Source organism: Chaetodon trifascialis, chromosome 13 (genome assembly GCF_039877785.1).
Source record: "Chaetodon trifascialis isolate fChaTrf1 chromosome 13, fChaTrf1.hap1, whole genome shotgun sequence".
NCBI classification, from domain to species: Eukaryota; Metazoa; Chordata; class Actinopteri; order Chaetodontiformes; family Chaetodontidae; genus Chaetodon; species Chaetodon trifascialis.
This window is the reverse complement of record NC_092068.1, coordinates 17,467,761-17,484,284: the sequence shown is the minus strand read 5'-3', so window position 1 is coordinate 17,484,284 and position 16,524 is coordinate 17,467,761. Positions and strand designations below refer to the sequence as shown.

The window sequence follows — 16,524 nt, the reverse complement described above, 5'->3', positions numbered from 1 at the left end:
TCTTTGGTGTCTCTTCTGCACATTCAGGCTCATCTCTGCACCAGGACCTTCGAGGCCCGTCGGTCCCCAGCTCCCCATCCTGTACACCCAACACCCCCACGATGCTTTGCAGCGGCAACTCTGAGCCCAACCTCAACGCACAATTGAACATCAACCTCAATTCAAGCCTCAACTCCAACTACCATACGGTCTTCTCCTCCTCCACAGGTTCGTCCTAATGTTCCAGTTTATTCCTATATCTTCTGTCTACCTCCTCATCTGTATTCTCCATCTTTTCCAGACATAAACTGTGCATAGAGAATTCTGTTTATCCTGTAATAAGATCATCCATAAAAGCCAGGTCTCTGATTCAAGCGTTTACATATGCTGTATATTTCCTGTCCCCTTTTTTTTCTTGTTTATCCCTTTTCTTTAATTAAATAATTTAAAATGCAGACATGCCGGAGAGCACTGAAACAGCCAGCAGCACACAAACACCAACTGAACAGCACCAACACGTCGACTCACAATCCGCATGTTAGCACATGAGGCAAATATTTACCTTGTTGATTGGAACCAGTGATCCTCGACATCACTGCAGTCCCAAGCTGCAGACAGTATGACAGGAAAGCTCCTGGCAGATAATGGAAGCAGAAGGAGTGAAGACTGGAACACAATTATTCCCCCATAAAGTCGTCCTGAAGCTTCATTAGCTGAGAAAAACAGTGGGCTGGGTATTGACAGCTTAAATAAAAGGTGCCTTGGATATGTGTTGCAGTTAGTGTCTGCCTGAAGTACTTGGAAAGCTTCCTCCATTTTTTGACAATTCTTTCTGTTTTCTCACACTCCCTCACACATCTCTAATTTGTTTTTCTCTCGTCACCTCAGGTACAACTCCGAGCTCTCCGTTCTCCAGCCACCCAGAGTCCCCCACCTTCCCATCCTGCTCGGGCTCGTGGAGTGACGAATGCACCATTTGCTACGAGAATGCGGTGGACACGGTCCTCTACGCCTGCGGACACATGTGTCTCTGCTACGCCTGTGGCCTCAAACTTAAGAAGATGGCCAACGCGTGCTGCCCCATTTGCAGGAGGACAATCAAAGATATCATCAAGACCTACAGGAGCACGTAGGCCTGTGCTGGACAATGTGTCGCATCAGTTCAGCTCAAGAGGTTGTCAAAGCCATGTGAGACTTTGTAAAGACGGACACAGCGCAAGTGAAAGCCCCACTTGATTGTGTGTGCAGTCTGGCTCAGGTACTCCACAGCAGGACTCCATCATTAAAATGTTTTATCTATGTTAGGTCTAATGCACAAAAGTTCACAGTTGCTCCTGCCTGTGACATCTCAGACCATCAGAGAAAATACAGCGTGATCAGCTGCAGTGACTGCAGACAGGCCAAACATGTCGCTCCTTGACCTACTATCCAGTGATTTGTGCATCTGCAGAAGAGAAAGAGCAATCTGAGGAATCTGTCCCACTTCCCACAGAGTAACCCTTCATTCTGCCGGTGATAGCGCTGCTGCTGCTGCTGCTAGCTAGTTTTGACGGAAGTAAAATTGTCCAGAGCTGCGGAAGAAACAAGGAAAACAAATCTGTGGTTTCACTAGCTGCTCCTTCACTGCTTGTCAGAGAGTGCTGGGTCAGAAAGTAGAGTAAGAATCCATTCTCTACTAAATCTGAGAGAAAATCAAGATTTCCAGACTGCTTCCAGAGGCCAGTGAGGAATTAGTAAAAAGATGTTTTTGTGGTGAAAACTTTGCAGCACCTCTAAAATAAGCCATTTTTGAATGCTCCTCCTGCAATATAACGCAATGAAATGCCTAAACCTAAAGGGTAAAGAAATCCTTAAAGGAACTCCGTTGTGTAATAAATGAAGTGGTTTGTCGGATACATGGCTACCTGCTGTGCTTCTGTGACTTTCAGGCAGGGTGAGATTGTGCGAAGGGTGAAAAAGTGTGAACGTTGTCACCATAGAAGGTCATGCTTGCTGTGAATGAGGATGTAAATCAGTGAAGAGGGAGCGAGGGAGGACAGAGGATGTTGTATGTTTGGGATGGAGACAGGGGAGGAAGGGGCACCCTCGCTGTGCGTCTGCTCATCGTTTCAGCGCAAAGAAAGCGTTTGCTCACTCAGGCACACCAGATACATCAGACGTTTGTATGAAAGCCTGTAAATGTAGGACCTGCATGGTTTGCATGTCCTGCTTCTTGGCAGCCATCCCCGCCATCTCTGGCTGCTGCTCAGTGCGCCGGCTGGATGCTGTAATTGGACAAAAGTCGTTCAGATAAACACTGGTGGGCAGTGAAGTATTTTTAAAATGCTGAAAGAGCACACGGGGATGACAAATCAACTTCTTCATCACTGCAAGAAACCCATCCAACACTAAGTTACAGATGGCTTGGCTTAATTCAGGTGACACACTTCATATGTAGTGTAGTCTCTCCTTCATATGTACATTCAATAAGAACATGATTATTTGCTTTCGGTGACGACATGTTTCAGTACACTGTGTCTTCAAGTGGAAAAAAAATTCACACGTGTGCAGTCAGTGACAAGGATGTAGCTTGTTATTGTGGGACAATGTGAGAATTTCATTTGCATTATCAGTTTCTGAGTGCTGCTCTCTGTGGGTAAAAGCAAACTTCAAGGACATTTTCACTTGACTAATCTCATGCATTATGTAGTGCTTTGAATTGTTAAGACATACAAGCTATTTTCAGGTGTAATTTTGGCCTTGATGAAACATTACTCAGTCATTTGTAAAGCAGTAAGTGCTGATTTGTTTGTTTTCAAGGTGTTAGCTTCAGCTTAAGTCAACTGTGGAGGGAAAACTAGCAGCCATGTTGTGTTATGTTTGAGTCACAGTTAAGTTTTCTTGTGTGCCTTTAAAAAGAGAAGTCTGGACAACCGATGGTCTGTTAGGCTCCTTACTGTGAAAACCGAGGTTCATATCCATCTTAAAGTCACTCTTATGTGGTGGTGACGTCTCTGACGCGAGCAGGTGTAACCACACAACCTACCGACACAACATTTCAGCGTGCTTAACATCAGCGTGTGAATTTATTCACGGCTCAAGATGAAATGTTTAAACATCGCCTTGTCCCTTCTGCCACTGCATTGCATAATACTGGAATTTTGATGCTCGCCTTTACGTTTCTACCTGTTTTTGTTTTTCCTCCTGACCAAATATGACCGTGCAGAAATAAACCATTGTGAAGGACTTTTGATAGAAAAACAGTATAGATGAGTGTAATATTAACTGTACATTATGAGGTTTATTTATTTTGTCAATGCTACTATAAAGAATTCTCACTGTTTGTTTTATATGTATGGCTATAGTGTCCAAAAAGTAAGAATATTGTTCATTGTATTGTTGCATAGTTTTAGATTTTAGACAACTTTACTCCCCTGAAAGGCTTCGAGGATCAGCTGAATTTCATGTAAAGGAATAGTTTGACATTGTGAGAAGTACGGTTATTCACTTTCTGGTGCAGAGTGAGATGATCGATACCGCTCTCCTGTACATCTACTCAAATACAGTACTTCAATACAATTTTGGATGCAGGAGTGGAGTATTTTAATATTCTGCTTCAGTATCCATGTACTACTTTCACTTAAAATGGCTACAATCAAAACACACTTGTAATACAATTGTATTATATCACCAGTGTGTTGAAAACATACATAAATATACCTAAAATTAAGTGACATTTAAGCACATTTTAATTGAGGTGCTAATAGTGTTATACAAAAGACTTGAAAATGAATATACTTTTCTAAGTAAACTGTATTGCTATCAAAAGCATTTGTGATTCAGTACACTTTTTAAGTACACTTAAGTACAATTTATAATACACTTACAACAAAGTACACTTTTTAGAAGTACTTTGAAATACCACTTGAAGAATTGCAGAATTAGTATACAAATTTTTAGTAGTTTAGAAGAACTTAATAACATCTATTTAGAGGTATATTTTTTTTAAGTGTAAGTCAAATATACTTAGTACGCACAAAAAGTAAAAGTGTACTTTGTAATGTCTTTTCGATACTTAAATGATATTTCTAATACACTAAAGATTACTACTTTTTGACCAGGTAGGATGCAACGTGTTAGAGAGATGCATGTTGTTGCTAGCTGTATCCCCTATTTTCTCTATGCTAAGCTAACCGTCTGCTAGCTGAAGTCACTTAATATGAGAGTTGTGTCGATCGTTTCATCTGACTCTCAGAAAATGAATTAGGCCATTTCCCAACATGTCAAACACTTGCTTTAACACCATATACTAGAATATGGTCGTAAAAGGGAACAGAACTGTCAAGCTGGCATCGGTCACCTATTAGTTGATAAAATTATGTTTGTCCTACTTGTGCATATTTAAATTATATCTTGAATTTGTGTTGTAGTGACGCGGGCGTGAGTAGTTCCCATATGGCCGTAATTCTGACAGCCTATTCTATCAAACGTGACCAAATATTTGCTGTCCAAACAAAACAAAACCAGCAAGTTGGAAGTGAAGGTGGGCACTGTGCATCTTGGACAAGAAAAGCAGCTCTTAGCTTTGGTTTCCAGGGCCTGGGATTTCTATTAGTTGTTATGAAACATTCTTAAGTGGTTCAATTATGTTCAGTTTGTTAAATAAAGTTTAAATCTGACTCACGGACTTTATGCCTTTTAATATTTCATATTTATTACATGAAATAAAGGACATTTTGCGCCCATACAGCCTCTCTTTAGGTACAGAAGAAAGCCAATCCCCTGTTTTTGTTCAGGCATCTAACTCGAACTGCAATAACAACTTAAAAGTGACTGTTTCCATTTCACAGCTACAGTCCGTATAATGTTTTATGCACAGCAGGAAACTGAAGTCAATCTGGCACAAAAGACGGGGAATGAGAGAGCATAAGTGCTATTACCTATATATATTCCCAAGGCATACATTATACAAATGGTTGCTAAAACGTCTTCAGCAAGAAAATTCAGATTGTGCAGAACAAAAAGTCAGCCATCTTTCAGATGCCTAACACCCGACACAATCACTCACCACAGTAGTATACTTGACTAACACCCCACCATATACTATATGAATAACAAAGGCAAGGGCTTTTAGTAAACAGCTATAACTCACAGAGAAAGTGTTTAGAGTCGTGGTATGTAGACCTGGCCAGAGTGAACATCATCTGTTATTTACTACCCCGTGGGCCTGGCTCTAATGCAGCACAGTTTTATGCTGCACTCCAATACGCACAAACACAGCCCATGACGTCCGGACATGAAACAGGCATCAGTGGCTGCCGTTCATGACCAAGTGTTCTCAGAGTTGAGAGGGAAATACACAGCCTGGGTCTGTGACAGTGACATGAATACAGTATATCTCAGCAGTGTCTGTGTACACACAGACTTTCCACCCAGACCTCTCAGTGAACCTGGCTGCCGGCCCTCTGAAGGCTTAAGGGCTTGGCAGACTTGTTTGAGCTGTGTTGTGGTATCTCTTCTAGACAGCTGTTTGGTCAAACACAAACTCTGTCCATTAAGGTATCAAATTTGTATTCCAAAAAAGCATGACACTATTGATTATGAATTTTAACTAGACTTCAGACAGTCAGAATTTGAGTTTGTTCCTCTGTTGTAGTTAAGGCTTTAAGCTTTTGATGTTCAGCGTGATGTAAAATCTTTTCCTCAGTCTGCTTTGCAGTGTCCAGGGACAGACTGTGAGAAGAAGTGCAATTATATTAAAAAGTACAACTTTGTTTGTACTCCAGATCAATTGAGGGATCTCAGCCGTACACTATCTAATTACTGTGTTGATGAAGACAGAGGTGAAGGTTACGGTGAGGTTGTGCTCAGCCTGCAGTGACAAGCTGAGCGCTGCTGCCCTCCAGAGGCCAGAAGCAGCTCTAGCACCTTCTGCACAGGAGTGGAAAAGCATCAGCAACATCAGAATGAAAATGTTTTCAGTGCAAGTAAAAGGATGCACCTTTCAACTGCCCATTTAATATCCAGTCCATTTATACATTATATGAATGATAATAAAAATAGATTGGGAAGAGGTTAATTCATGGTCGTTATTTTTATATTTTTTGTTTCTATTTTTCCCCTTTGTATTAGAATAACATACATCAATTCAACAGAAAACTCTTGACTCAAAGTCTACTTCCAACTGTGGGGTTTCTCAGCTGTCAAACTAGTATTTCTAAGGCCAAGAATTGACTTCCACGCTCAGTATGTATGAGTTTTTCACCACAGCATGCAACAATGTCTGACACAATGACTGATAAACCACCATCACATTTGAAGTTATAAGCCTCTTGGGGTGTCTTTATCTCTCTACACATCTTGCACTTACCTTTTCCTCTTCCTGCCTCCTGCCATGTATCATTTGCATGCGCAAATAAATGCAAACTGTGCAGGAGTACAACAAGCAAACAAAGCAAGAAAGCAAACACATGCTTTACACACAGCCAGCAGACAGGCATGTTATAAGATGATCAGCAGGCACCCATATCTTGGTTCCAAGCCAGTGAGTGTAGTATGAATGTAGAGATCCCAATAGAGGAAACAGCCAGTGGGATGGATATATTTCACATTAAATTCCTATGGGCTGTAAATCTTATTATATTTCAGGCTCCAAATCCAATATATCAGCAATATGCAGTGTCTGACACTAGAAAACTGCATCAGTGTTTTGATTTGGTGTTTCTCTGATTATAGCTGAAGGCGACAATATTATAGACTACAACTCCACAGTGGTAACTTTTGCTTTGTCAGTTGATGCTAAATTAAGCAGCCCAGTGACCACAGAATGAAAACCATCTAAGGTTCTCCTGAAGCAGAAGTTGCTGGAGGAGGCCAATCAAAGTGAACTGCACCACTATCTGGCTCGGTGCTGTGGGTAAGAAATGAAAGGGATGCTGTGCAACCAAGTGTGATTTAATTTATTTGCAAAACAGCATCCAGCTGGTCAAACACTTCAGCTGTATTGCATATGCACAGATGTGAGTTTATAGATATAAACACATTCGATAGAGAGCTTTTACTTATTCCAAGGCAGAGAGCTTTTACTGCAACAGAACTGAGAAGCTCATAACCAGTGATTGTGGCCTGTGATAAGCTTTCATTATAGCTACTGTTTATTGTGCACATTGATTTGCAATTAATTTAGCCGCTAACTACTCCCATCGCTCCAGACTTTCACAACACCATGTGGGGCATGAAAGGCCAACTGATTTTTTTATTTTTTACTGCTACAACAAATGTTACTGCAAAAAGGGCGAAATTTCGTACATTTGTTCCTCTCGTCACGTTGAGCTAAACAGCAGTCTGTTATACACATCACAAGAGCCACATGCTATGAACAGTAATGTTGGCTTTAATGCAAAAGTCTCAACAAATAGTCACCTGGGAAAAGTCCACTCCTGATATTAGTGTGCAGGCTAGCTAGCTAATTTGCTGCAGCACATTAAACAGCATGTAATCTTACTTGCAAATGTCACTTTGGTCTAGTTAAATGCTAATACCACTAACAACACACTGTCTCCGTATGACATGTGGGCTACAACACAAGTTTGTTTGCTTTGTTTGTCCTTCCCTGCAGCATTGACACATTGCAGGCTAAGTTGAACAATGTTGGTGAATAAGCTGTCGAAATACACAGCTCAAAAAAATTAAGGGAACACTTAAATCACACATCGGATCATGATGAACAAATTATTCAAGTTGAACTTGCATGAATTTCATCATGGCAACAGCAATATGGATGTGCCATCCTGGAGGAGCTTGACTATCCGTGCAACCTTCCTGAATCAGTCAGGAAGGCCAAAGAGAGAGAAATTGTCTGTGGCCACCACATGCAAAGCCATCCCTTTTGTGGGGGTTGTGCTGCTTTTGCCTCTCCATCGCACCTGTTGTCACTTTCATTTGAACCAAAGCAGGTGTGATTGAGTGACAATCGTGTGTGCTTCCTCAATTGACAGACTGAGCATACGTTTACACGTAGCAGGGTATTTTGGAAAATGGATATTTTGGCCCCTCCGTTTTCAAAAATAACATCTTGCACACAACATCATTTTCAAAAATGTTGTCGTTTACATGAACCCAGATAAATCCACCGTCGAACTCCATCATAACTATGCCAAACCTATGGGCGCGAGTGCAAACATAAGTCGCTCACATGACGTTAAGTATTTTCAGTCGCATGTTGCGACGTTTCGGAACCTAAAACGCTGTTTAACCAGTTTACACGCCAACACATAACCGGTGTTTTCAGAAATCTCCACTTTTATGGCAACTTCATTACAGCATAAAAAACGCAGGGGTTTTTTTTGTTTTTTTTGGGGGGGGGGTCAGATTTTGCTGCGTTTTTTACGCCGTAATGAAGATGAAACGTGACTGAATGTGGTGTATTTCTGACAGGGATGGCTTGCCATACACTTTGGCCGGAGTTTAAAAAATTATTGTTTCCCGTGAAAAAAAACTCGTGTGTTGCGTGTAAACGAGAGGCCAAGCCGCATGAAAACATATGCGTTTTCCCTAAGTGTAAATGTAGCCTCATATCCCTGAAGTTTAACTGACTGTGTTCCCCTATGTTTCTTGAGTAGTGTAGTTTAAAGTAAAGAATCCATAGTTGAAATAGTTAGCTAAAACCAATGAATAAAAAATTGAAATAGCTAAATGTAATGGATGGTACAGTGTAATGGAACACTTTAAATAGTTAGCTAATAACAATGGTGAAGTAACTGAAATTGATAGCTAAAAGTAACACATAAGCAATGAAAATAGTAAAGTATAGTATAGTAAAGTAATGAATAGCTTTAATAGTTAGCTAAAAGTGAGAGATAAGCAGTTGAAACATCCAGTTTCTGCCAACATAAATGTATTTGACCACAGCAACCTAAAATATCCCCTTTTAATAATGTTAAATAACATTCATAATCTATTCATAAAAATGTATCTGGAACATGGCGGGTGGCGTTGATGGAGAGCTACTTGTGCTAATCTGACAAGATGTGGGAGTACATGTCAGAAAAGGTTGCATACCACTGTAGATGAGGACCAAACCTGATGTGTGGGCAAACAGTAACTAGGAGTGATGAGAATTAAAAATAAAACAAAGTACTGATGATTGTTGAAAAGTGCATTTATTTAATTCATTCTTTTGGCACTTCAGTTATCATCACTGGTCACACAGTTAACATAAAACAAAAGTGAGCATCCCAGTACTACTGTAGCTGAAGAGTTACGTCAAATTTACTGCCCAGCAGAAATTCAAAATGTTATCATGACTAATAGAGCAGTTCATAGAAATGTTTAAACGGTTGTCAATTATTTCATCAGTAAATTTCTTAAAATAACAATAAAATAAGTAACATGATTTTTAAGTAATGAATAAATATTTTCACTGACGTTTTGATTCTGGAGAATTAGCCTCTGAAATGAAAACAGTTTCAGGGGAGATCGTCAGGGACTGTTTTTACATTGAAGGATAAAATACTGTGATAATCAGAGATGCTCACAAATTGTTTTCGTAAGGACAATATTAAACAATTGAGTGGATAAAATATTTCACATAAAGGTGACATACAGTATAAAGAGATATAAAAAAAACATGCAAACAGACAGCACCAAGATGAGACTAACACAAAGCAGCTTTGGCAACAACTGAGATTTTCTTAACGGAAAGGAGGAGGAAAAGGTTTAATTTCAACAGCTCAAGGCATCGTCAGTATAATGAATCATTTCAAACATGCAGTAAGCTTTAAATGCTTAAAAAGTTTTAAAAAATGACATTATAAACTTACAGAGAAAGGTTCAAGTTAAAGGTAACCACTGTAGAATATCATTAAATCATTCTTCCACTCTGGTGTTCTCTTTGGCTGTGTCATTAAGTCCCAATAAACTCCTAATGCGACGTCTCAGGCACTGTCTCATGTAGACTCATTTGACCAGATGTCTCATTTTATTTCAAAGTAACAATTTGATCGGCTGCTCTTTTTTTGGCAAAGGTACCGGGCACGATTTCAATCCTTACTTAATGTCTTAGGGTTAGCCTTTTTCACAAAGTAAATGCATCTGTTTGAGTAGTCTTTACACGCATGTTCAGAGTTCTGTCAGCTCCACACATGAGCTAGTGCTTTCTCTCGAGGTAATTTGAGGGAACCCATCCCTTCCTTTGTCTGCCATTGTCTAGAATCTTGCAATACCACCATCCATTGGGGTTTCTATCCAGGACCTCCAGACTTGTCCCCTCAGGAAATCCCATGGTCTCCTCATCGCCATGGTAGTCTGCTATGGAGACATATACCTCTCTGAGGTTGTTATGGATGATGTGGGGCTTGGGTTTCACTGTGGATACAGGGAGGGCATTCTTCTGAGAGCTGAGGCCAAGGGATTCAGAGCTACCAGTACCAGATCTGTTCCTGCTGGGTAGTGCTATGTTGTTTGGTGCCAGGCTGCGTGGCACAGTGCCGAAGGAGGCATTGCGTCGCACTGTGGGACTGGCACGAGGGTGGTCTGTGGAGTTGAGAGACTCATTTCTCCTGAGAGAGCCAACAGGGCTGGGACCATCCCTGATTGGGGCTGATATGAAGACAGACTGAGGTCTGACAACCTGCTGCTGTTTGGCACTATTCTGCTTCCGTGAACCAAACAAGCCTGTAGGTTTGGAGAGGCCACCTGGAGGCTTGGTTGGGATAGGTGGGGTTACCTTCTTTAGGTTTTGGTTAATGTTGTTCAATGCCTGCACCCTTTGTTCGTTCTTTTCAAGGCTGTTGGACTTACTGAGGCTTCCAGGTTTAGTTGGGGTGCCATCAGATTCCGACCCTGCCATGTCATCTTGTTGCCTGATGGGCTCCAGGTAGTAAGTTGGAGCCCAACCCTCTGCATCTCCCCAGCGGACATACCACCAGCCACTCTCCTGCTTCTCCACGACTTCTACCTCCACTCCAGCAGGGAAGCTGAGCTCAGACTCTTGGACTTTCTCATATGGATCTGTGGTGCGATACAGGTTGCAGCCTTCAAGGTCAGAGTCTCCCCGGCTTCCTTTAGAATAGATGGAGGAGAGATCAGACGTGCTCTGAGAGGAGAAGGAGTCCTCTGAGGAGATGACTGAAGCTGTCTCAGAGTCCTCTCCTTTACCTTTGGTGCCATTCTTCAGCTGCCCTGTTGGCCGCAGCTGTCTTCTCAAGGTGCTGATGTCCATCTTCTCTGCACTGGATGCCTTGGCTAGTTGTGGTTTAGGCCTCACCACAGGCTTTAGTTTAGAGGAAGACTTGGTGAAAGAGGATGCCTTGGCTTCCTCTTGGTCTTTCTTGGTTCTGGATAGATCTGGGGTTGACTCAGTGGAGGCAGATTTAGGACTGACTGCCTCCTCAGCTTTGGCTGAAAATGGGCTCCCATTCAAGTCAATCTTGAACTTGTTACCAGCAGGTCTCCATCCACCTGATGTTAGGTTTGCAGCTTTGCCGGTTTCTGGCAAAACACTTGTCTTAGAGGAATTTGAGTCCCTGCTGCACTGCCTCTCTGGTGTCTCCCTAAAAGGCCGGAAGCCATCATTCTCATAGATACACTCTTCTTCCCCCTCCACCTCCCCCTCTGCCTCATGGCCATCTTCAAAAGACTCACCCATCTTGAAGGAGGCACTGTGGAGAGAAGAAGCCGGAGAAGGCTTGGAGGACAGATGGGATCCTTTCTCAGAGGAAGTGTCCTCATTCTTTCCATCCACCAAGGAACCTTCTCCTCTCAGAAACTCAAACTCAGACTCCAGATCCAGATCACCAATGGCAGGAACATCATATTCTGGCTCTTCATACACTGGCCTCCCAGGAGAAACAGGAGACTCTGGAGCTTCAGACCCAGGGCTGCTGGGCGGTGCAGTCTCCACTGAGTCCTGTTTTTTGACAGGTGGAGCTGGGGGTGGAACTTTTGGGCGGCAGAGAGTGCTTGTTCTGCGATTCAGGTTTGGCTTTTTGCGCTTGTCAATGTAGGAACAGGGAGCCCATCCTTCCTTCTCTCCTATCTGGACATACCACCAGCCACCAGAGTTCTTCTCAATGACCTAAAATGCATGTTCAAAAAGAGCTTTAGTCTCTCTGAGAAGGCATTTTTGTGCATTGTTGATTTGTCACTGAGCTAGGATGAATAAAGTCATTCAGCAAGAGATATACGGCATTACACAAGTTTAAGATTGTCATGCTAGGTAAGTTAACCTTCAAAAACAATGCTTACCTCTGCTTTCTGTCCTCCATTGAAAGTGATACCATCAGATATACAGGACTGGAAATCTGCGATGGTGTAATACTCTGCTTCAACTGTAGGGGGCTCTGGTGGGGATGGTAACTGAAATCCCTAAGCACAAATGAAATTTGCACTGTTAGACATACTGTGAGTGGCGAAAGGTAACTCAAGTATTGTATTTAAGTATGGTTTAAACAGTATTTCCATTTCATTTTACATTTATCTGACAGCTGTGGGAACTAGCTGCTTTTCACATAAAGAATTTACATTACATTACAGGATCTGACCATCTTATAAAATAAAGTTTTGGATTTGGACCAGTTATCAACTTTCTTGACTTGAGGCTGCTAAAGAAACATAATAAATAAATAAAAAATAAGATGTCTGCACCTCCAAGTTGTTAGCATTCCACCAAAGAGAGATCTGACCTTTAAACTTCTGAGATGGTTTCATTTAAATAATTGTTTCAGGTACTACAAGGTAAAATGATTTATTATTTCACACAAGCACAAAAGCAATGATTAGAAAAGAATCCAAGAACCCAATACAATATTTTCTCAGTGAACTTTGTTTTTTCTTCCTTTCTAGCCCATTGATCATCTCATGATCCCTCACATTTATCTTGTGAGACTTATGAGGGGGCCTGAGCCCTAGGGACTGGACTTAAATACTTAACTTTATATAGAGTTGTAAAAACCAGCTCCACCTCAGTGAGCTGCAGCAGTAAAATACTGCTTTCACACTAATGCATCACAATGCAACATATAAATATTTAAGTCACAGGACTCACAGGATTTTTCAGCCAAATGAGCACTTTTACTTTTGATACTTCAAGAACATCTTCTTCTAATTAAGCAGGATTCTGAGGGCCACTACTATTTATTATTTGTTATTGTTTGTTGCTAATTCTTTGTACAATGGAAAAGTTGCAGATATCAAAGTCCTGTACATGACCATTCATTGCAGTAAAATTCAATACACACATTATGTCTCTGATGATCCCTCTAATTGCTCTTTAACCGTGAACAAAAGTAAAGACTGTAAACTGCTATTTAAAAAGGCTCACAAGGGGTATACATTTATTACCAGCTATAAATGCAGTCTTTCTAACAGCATGAGCTTCAATCAATAAAAACTACTTAAATGACTGGATGATTAAAGGGACGGATGGATGGCTAAAATATCAAACCCTCTTACCAGGGTTGCATCTCTTCGAGGAGGAGGTTTTTGCCTGAGGACTGGGGAACCTGTGAAACAATCACAGAAGAAGAAAAGCATATGTGATTACATTTAAGAAAATACATTTATGAGCCTCAAGAAATTTAAGAATAAGATTTTTTAAGTTTGAAATTGAGAAATTGGCAATTTACTGAAACTTGACAGAACTCCAAGTCTCAACAGAAATTCAAACATGCAACATGAGATGACTTACCAATTTCCACCCGGTGAGGGGCGATGCGGGCTATAGCTGGTGAGGCAGGCTCTGCTTTACTCTTTCCATCCTGTGGGGTATTAGCAGGGCTGGAGTCAGCACAAGGGATTGGCAAGCTGATCTCCTTCCTGGCCACCTGGGGGCTCTCTGGGACACCTTCAGTTTGCACATCTTTCTCACTCAAGGCTTTCTTGTTAAGCAGGTTACTGATCTCCATGATGTTTCCAATGATCTCCACTGGGCCCGTCACAGTCTTCTTACGGGGAGAGAGGTCATCCTTCAGCTTCTTCAGGTAAGAAGCTGGAGCCCACCCCTCTTTATCCTGGTACCTGTAAGGTAAGTTTGAGGAGAAAATGATGAGAACAGATCATCTTTTTGGAAAGGTAACAAATGTCTGAAGTAAGTGAGCAGAGATTTACCTGATGAACCACCAGCCCTCCAGGTTCTTCTGAATTACCTCCACAATGACTCCTTTCTCGAAAGCAATTTCATCCTTGCCCTGGCTGGTGTAGGGCTGCACTGTTACGTATTTCTCTTCTGCCAAAGCCAGAGCAGAGAATGAAAAAATTTTAAAGGCCATAAGATCAATAAAACAATAGAATTATTGGAAAAGAGAAAGAACAAGTATATTCTATCAATCTTTTGTGAAGATTTTTTTATATTTATGGGGTTACAACAATATATAAAAATAGATTCTCGTGTGATACATTGGCACCAATTTTGCGACATGATACTGGAGCAGGGGTATATCTTTTCTTTAAAACAGGAACTGCTCTGCTTTCTGGCAGTTGGTTCAGCAAGTAGAAGTGGTATGTGTGTTAAAATGCTCACTGGCACAATCTCTTTCTTTCTCTTTTTTGGTTGTTTTTTTTTATGAAGCTGAGAGACCTTTATAATGCAATGAATAACTACAGGGCATAATTAATTCTTGCACTTAGAAATATCTTGTATGAATCTTGTAGTGTTAGCATCATTACCATGGGCAAAACATTCTGACATTGTTGTCTTATGAGCTGCAGTCTGATTCCCAACACAACTAAGGGTTACTGGGGTTAAAGGATAGCATCACATTTTTTCAAGTCTGTCTTAAAATAACACTCACATGCCCGTGTGCACATTAAAAAACTACTTGCTCCTCCTCGTGTTTATACCGGCCTCAAAGAAATGTCCTCTTAAGTGATAGGGGACAAAATCCACAGTCCTATTTCAGCTAAAACTTGCAATTGGGTATCTTCTAACATTACAGTATTTTCAGCACTAGTTTCCCTCTTTTTGTGACTGTCCCTCCACCATGGCTCAGCGAGGAAACACTGTGGAAACACAACAACACAAAGAAGACTAACTTTGGAAGAAACTCATGTGAGTTGACAGCCTCAAACTGCTTTAAACTCACTGCATTTCTGCACGAAACGGAAACCGTGGATTTTGTGCCACTTCCATTGAAAACACTTTAGAAATGGATGTCTTTGCGGTCAGTGTGAATAGGAGGAACAACAATCCTTTCAATGTACATATCTGTGTGTGAGTATTGTTTTCAGGCAGAACAGAAAAAAATGTAATCCTTTAAAGCTTGGGACATTCTGAAGACTTGCTGAAAGACTGGACAAACCACACATTAAGACAGTCCATGCACAGATGTTTGTCTTTGAGAGTCAGGAAGGAGCACAAGCCTCACGACATGGTAAATACACTAGACAAAACACTGGTCAGTAACCACTGGAGTTCTAGCAGTAGACGATCCGCAAATCGAGCAAAAACACTAATTGTTGCAGGGTTTGTTCTTTATATGTAGTTATGTTTGCACTGAAAAATCCAAAAAAGTGCACATTTTGGGTGAGATCTTGAATAATAAGGTGTAGGCTGTACAGCCGATGTAGTGAGCTGGAGGTGAGTGAACTAACAAAGCTCATTTCAGGTAGAGCTGTTTATTTTACAAGTGACATCAATGGTCACCGACATCAGTCACAAACACCAAACGTGTTTAAAAGAATTAACTTTAAAAATGACTGTCTAGATTAGAACTATTACATATTACACACTATATGATTTTATCTGCCGGCTGTCAACACTGATTGTCCAAGATAGGGACAGACCAGGTCCAGCTTCCCATCAGTCATTACACTGAAATCATCATCATGATCAGAGCGACAGTCATAATCTGTGTGCTTCTTTTCAGACACTGATCATGAACCGCAACCTCCCCGGTTCATTTCCTGCCAACTCTCTATCAGCTGTCCAGAAAATAAATAATTAAAATGTAGTGGTCCATACTACAAACCACTTTAAGATAACTAAGGTCACAGGTATTCAGAAAAGAAACTGTCAAAGAGGTCCCACAGCACATGGTGTGAGCAACTAGTGTCCTTAGCCTTGTGACTCTGAGTATCTCCTAACTCAGCACATAACAGAGAGCAGAGGCTCCACTCTGATTTATGCACTCCCATGAGGCCAAGGGGCAGAGCAAAGACATCATTTCCTGTCATTATAGCGATTCCTGTCTGAGAGCAGCCAGCACAGGGAGAAGTGTTCAAGAAGGAGAGGAGCACATAAAAAGGCCCTGTTCTGTATGCTGTCCTCCCAGTTGGTACACAGGAATCAACATTCTGGTGACAAATTTTTCCCTTTTCCTCTTCTCCACCCATTTCCAGGGTTGTGTCAGAGCTTTAATGGGTGTGGGATTGTAATTCCCTTTGCTTGCAAAAACTACAGTAAGCTCCACGGGTAAAGATATTTCTGTACGCTTTATTTTCCTTTTGCCGGCTCTTCCGGCCTCTTTGTGTTGGGGCTGGTAAACCGTTTTCCTCTCACCAACCTCTTTCAAACAACATCCAGCAATGCAACGAAGGGAAACTCTGAATCAGATGCGATGTTAACCACAA

General features: G+C 41.3%; 2 protein-coding genes across 4 annotated transcripts in view; one reads left to right on the top strand and one right to left on the bottom strand.

Annotated features, from left to right (window-relative positions):
* The window catches only part of neurl1ab (neuralized E3 ubiquitin protein ligase 1Ab), a 29,377-nt gene extending 24,740 nt beyond the window's left edge, over nt 1-4,637 (top strand). Inside the window, exons 5-6 of the mRNA XM_070977946.1 lie at nt 28-207; nt 868-4,637. Of these exons, the coding sequence (XP_070834047.1) occupies nt 28-207; nt 868-1,112 (425 nt within the window). The 3' untranslated portion in view covers nt 1,113-4,637. The remainder of the gene's footprint in view (nt 1-27; nt 208-867) is intronic.
* A 4,461-nt stretch (nt 4,638-9,098) lies between these two features.
* The window catches only part of sh3pxd2ab (SH3 and PX domains 2Ab), a 56,430-nt gene continuing 49,004 nt past the window's right edge, over nt 9,099-16,524 (bottom strand). For 2 of the 3 annotated variants that reach the window (XM_070977703.1, XM_070977705.1), the window contains 5 exons: nt 14,065-14,182; nt 13,646-13,974; nt 13,411-13,460; nt 12,205-12,324; nt 9,105-12,034 (listed from right to left, as the gene is read on the bottom strand). In XM_070977703.1, coding sequence (XP_070833804.1) covers nt 10,106-12,034; nt 12,205-12,324; nt 13,411-13,460; nt 13,646-13,974; nt 14,065-14,182 — 2,546 coding nt within the window. In that variant the 3' untranslated portion in view covers nt 9,105-10,105. Of the gene's footprint in view, nt 12,035-12,204; nt 12,325-13,410; nt 13,461-13,645; nt 13,975-14,064; nt 14,183-16,524 lie in introns of all 3 variants that reach the window. The other variant, XM_070977704.1, reaches the window with a different exon arrangement.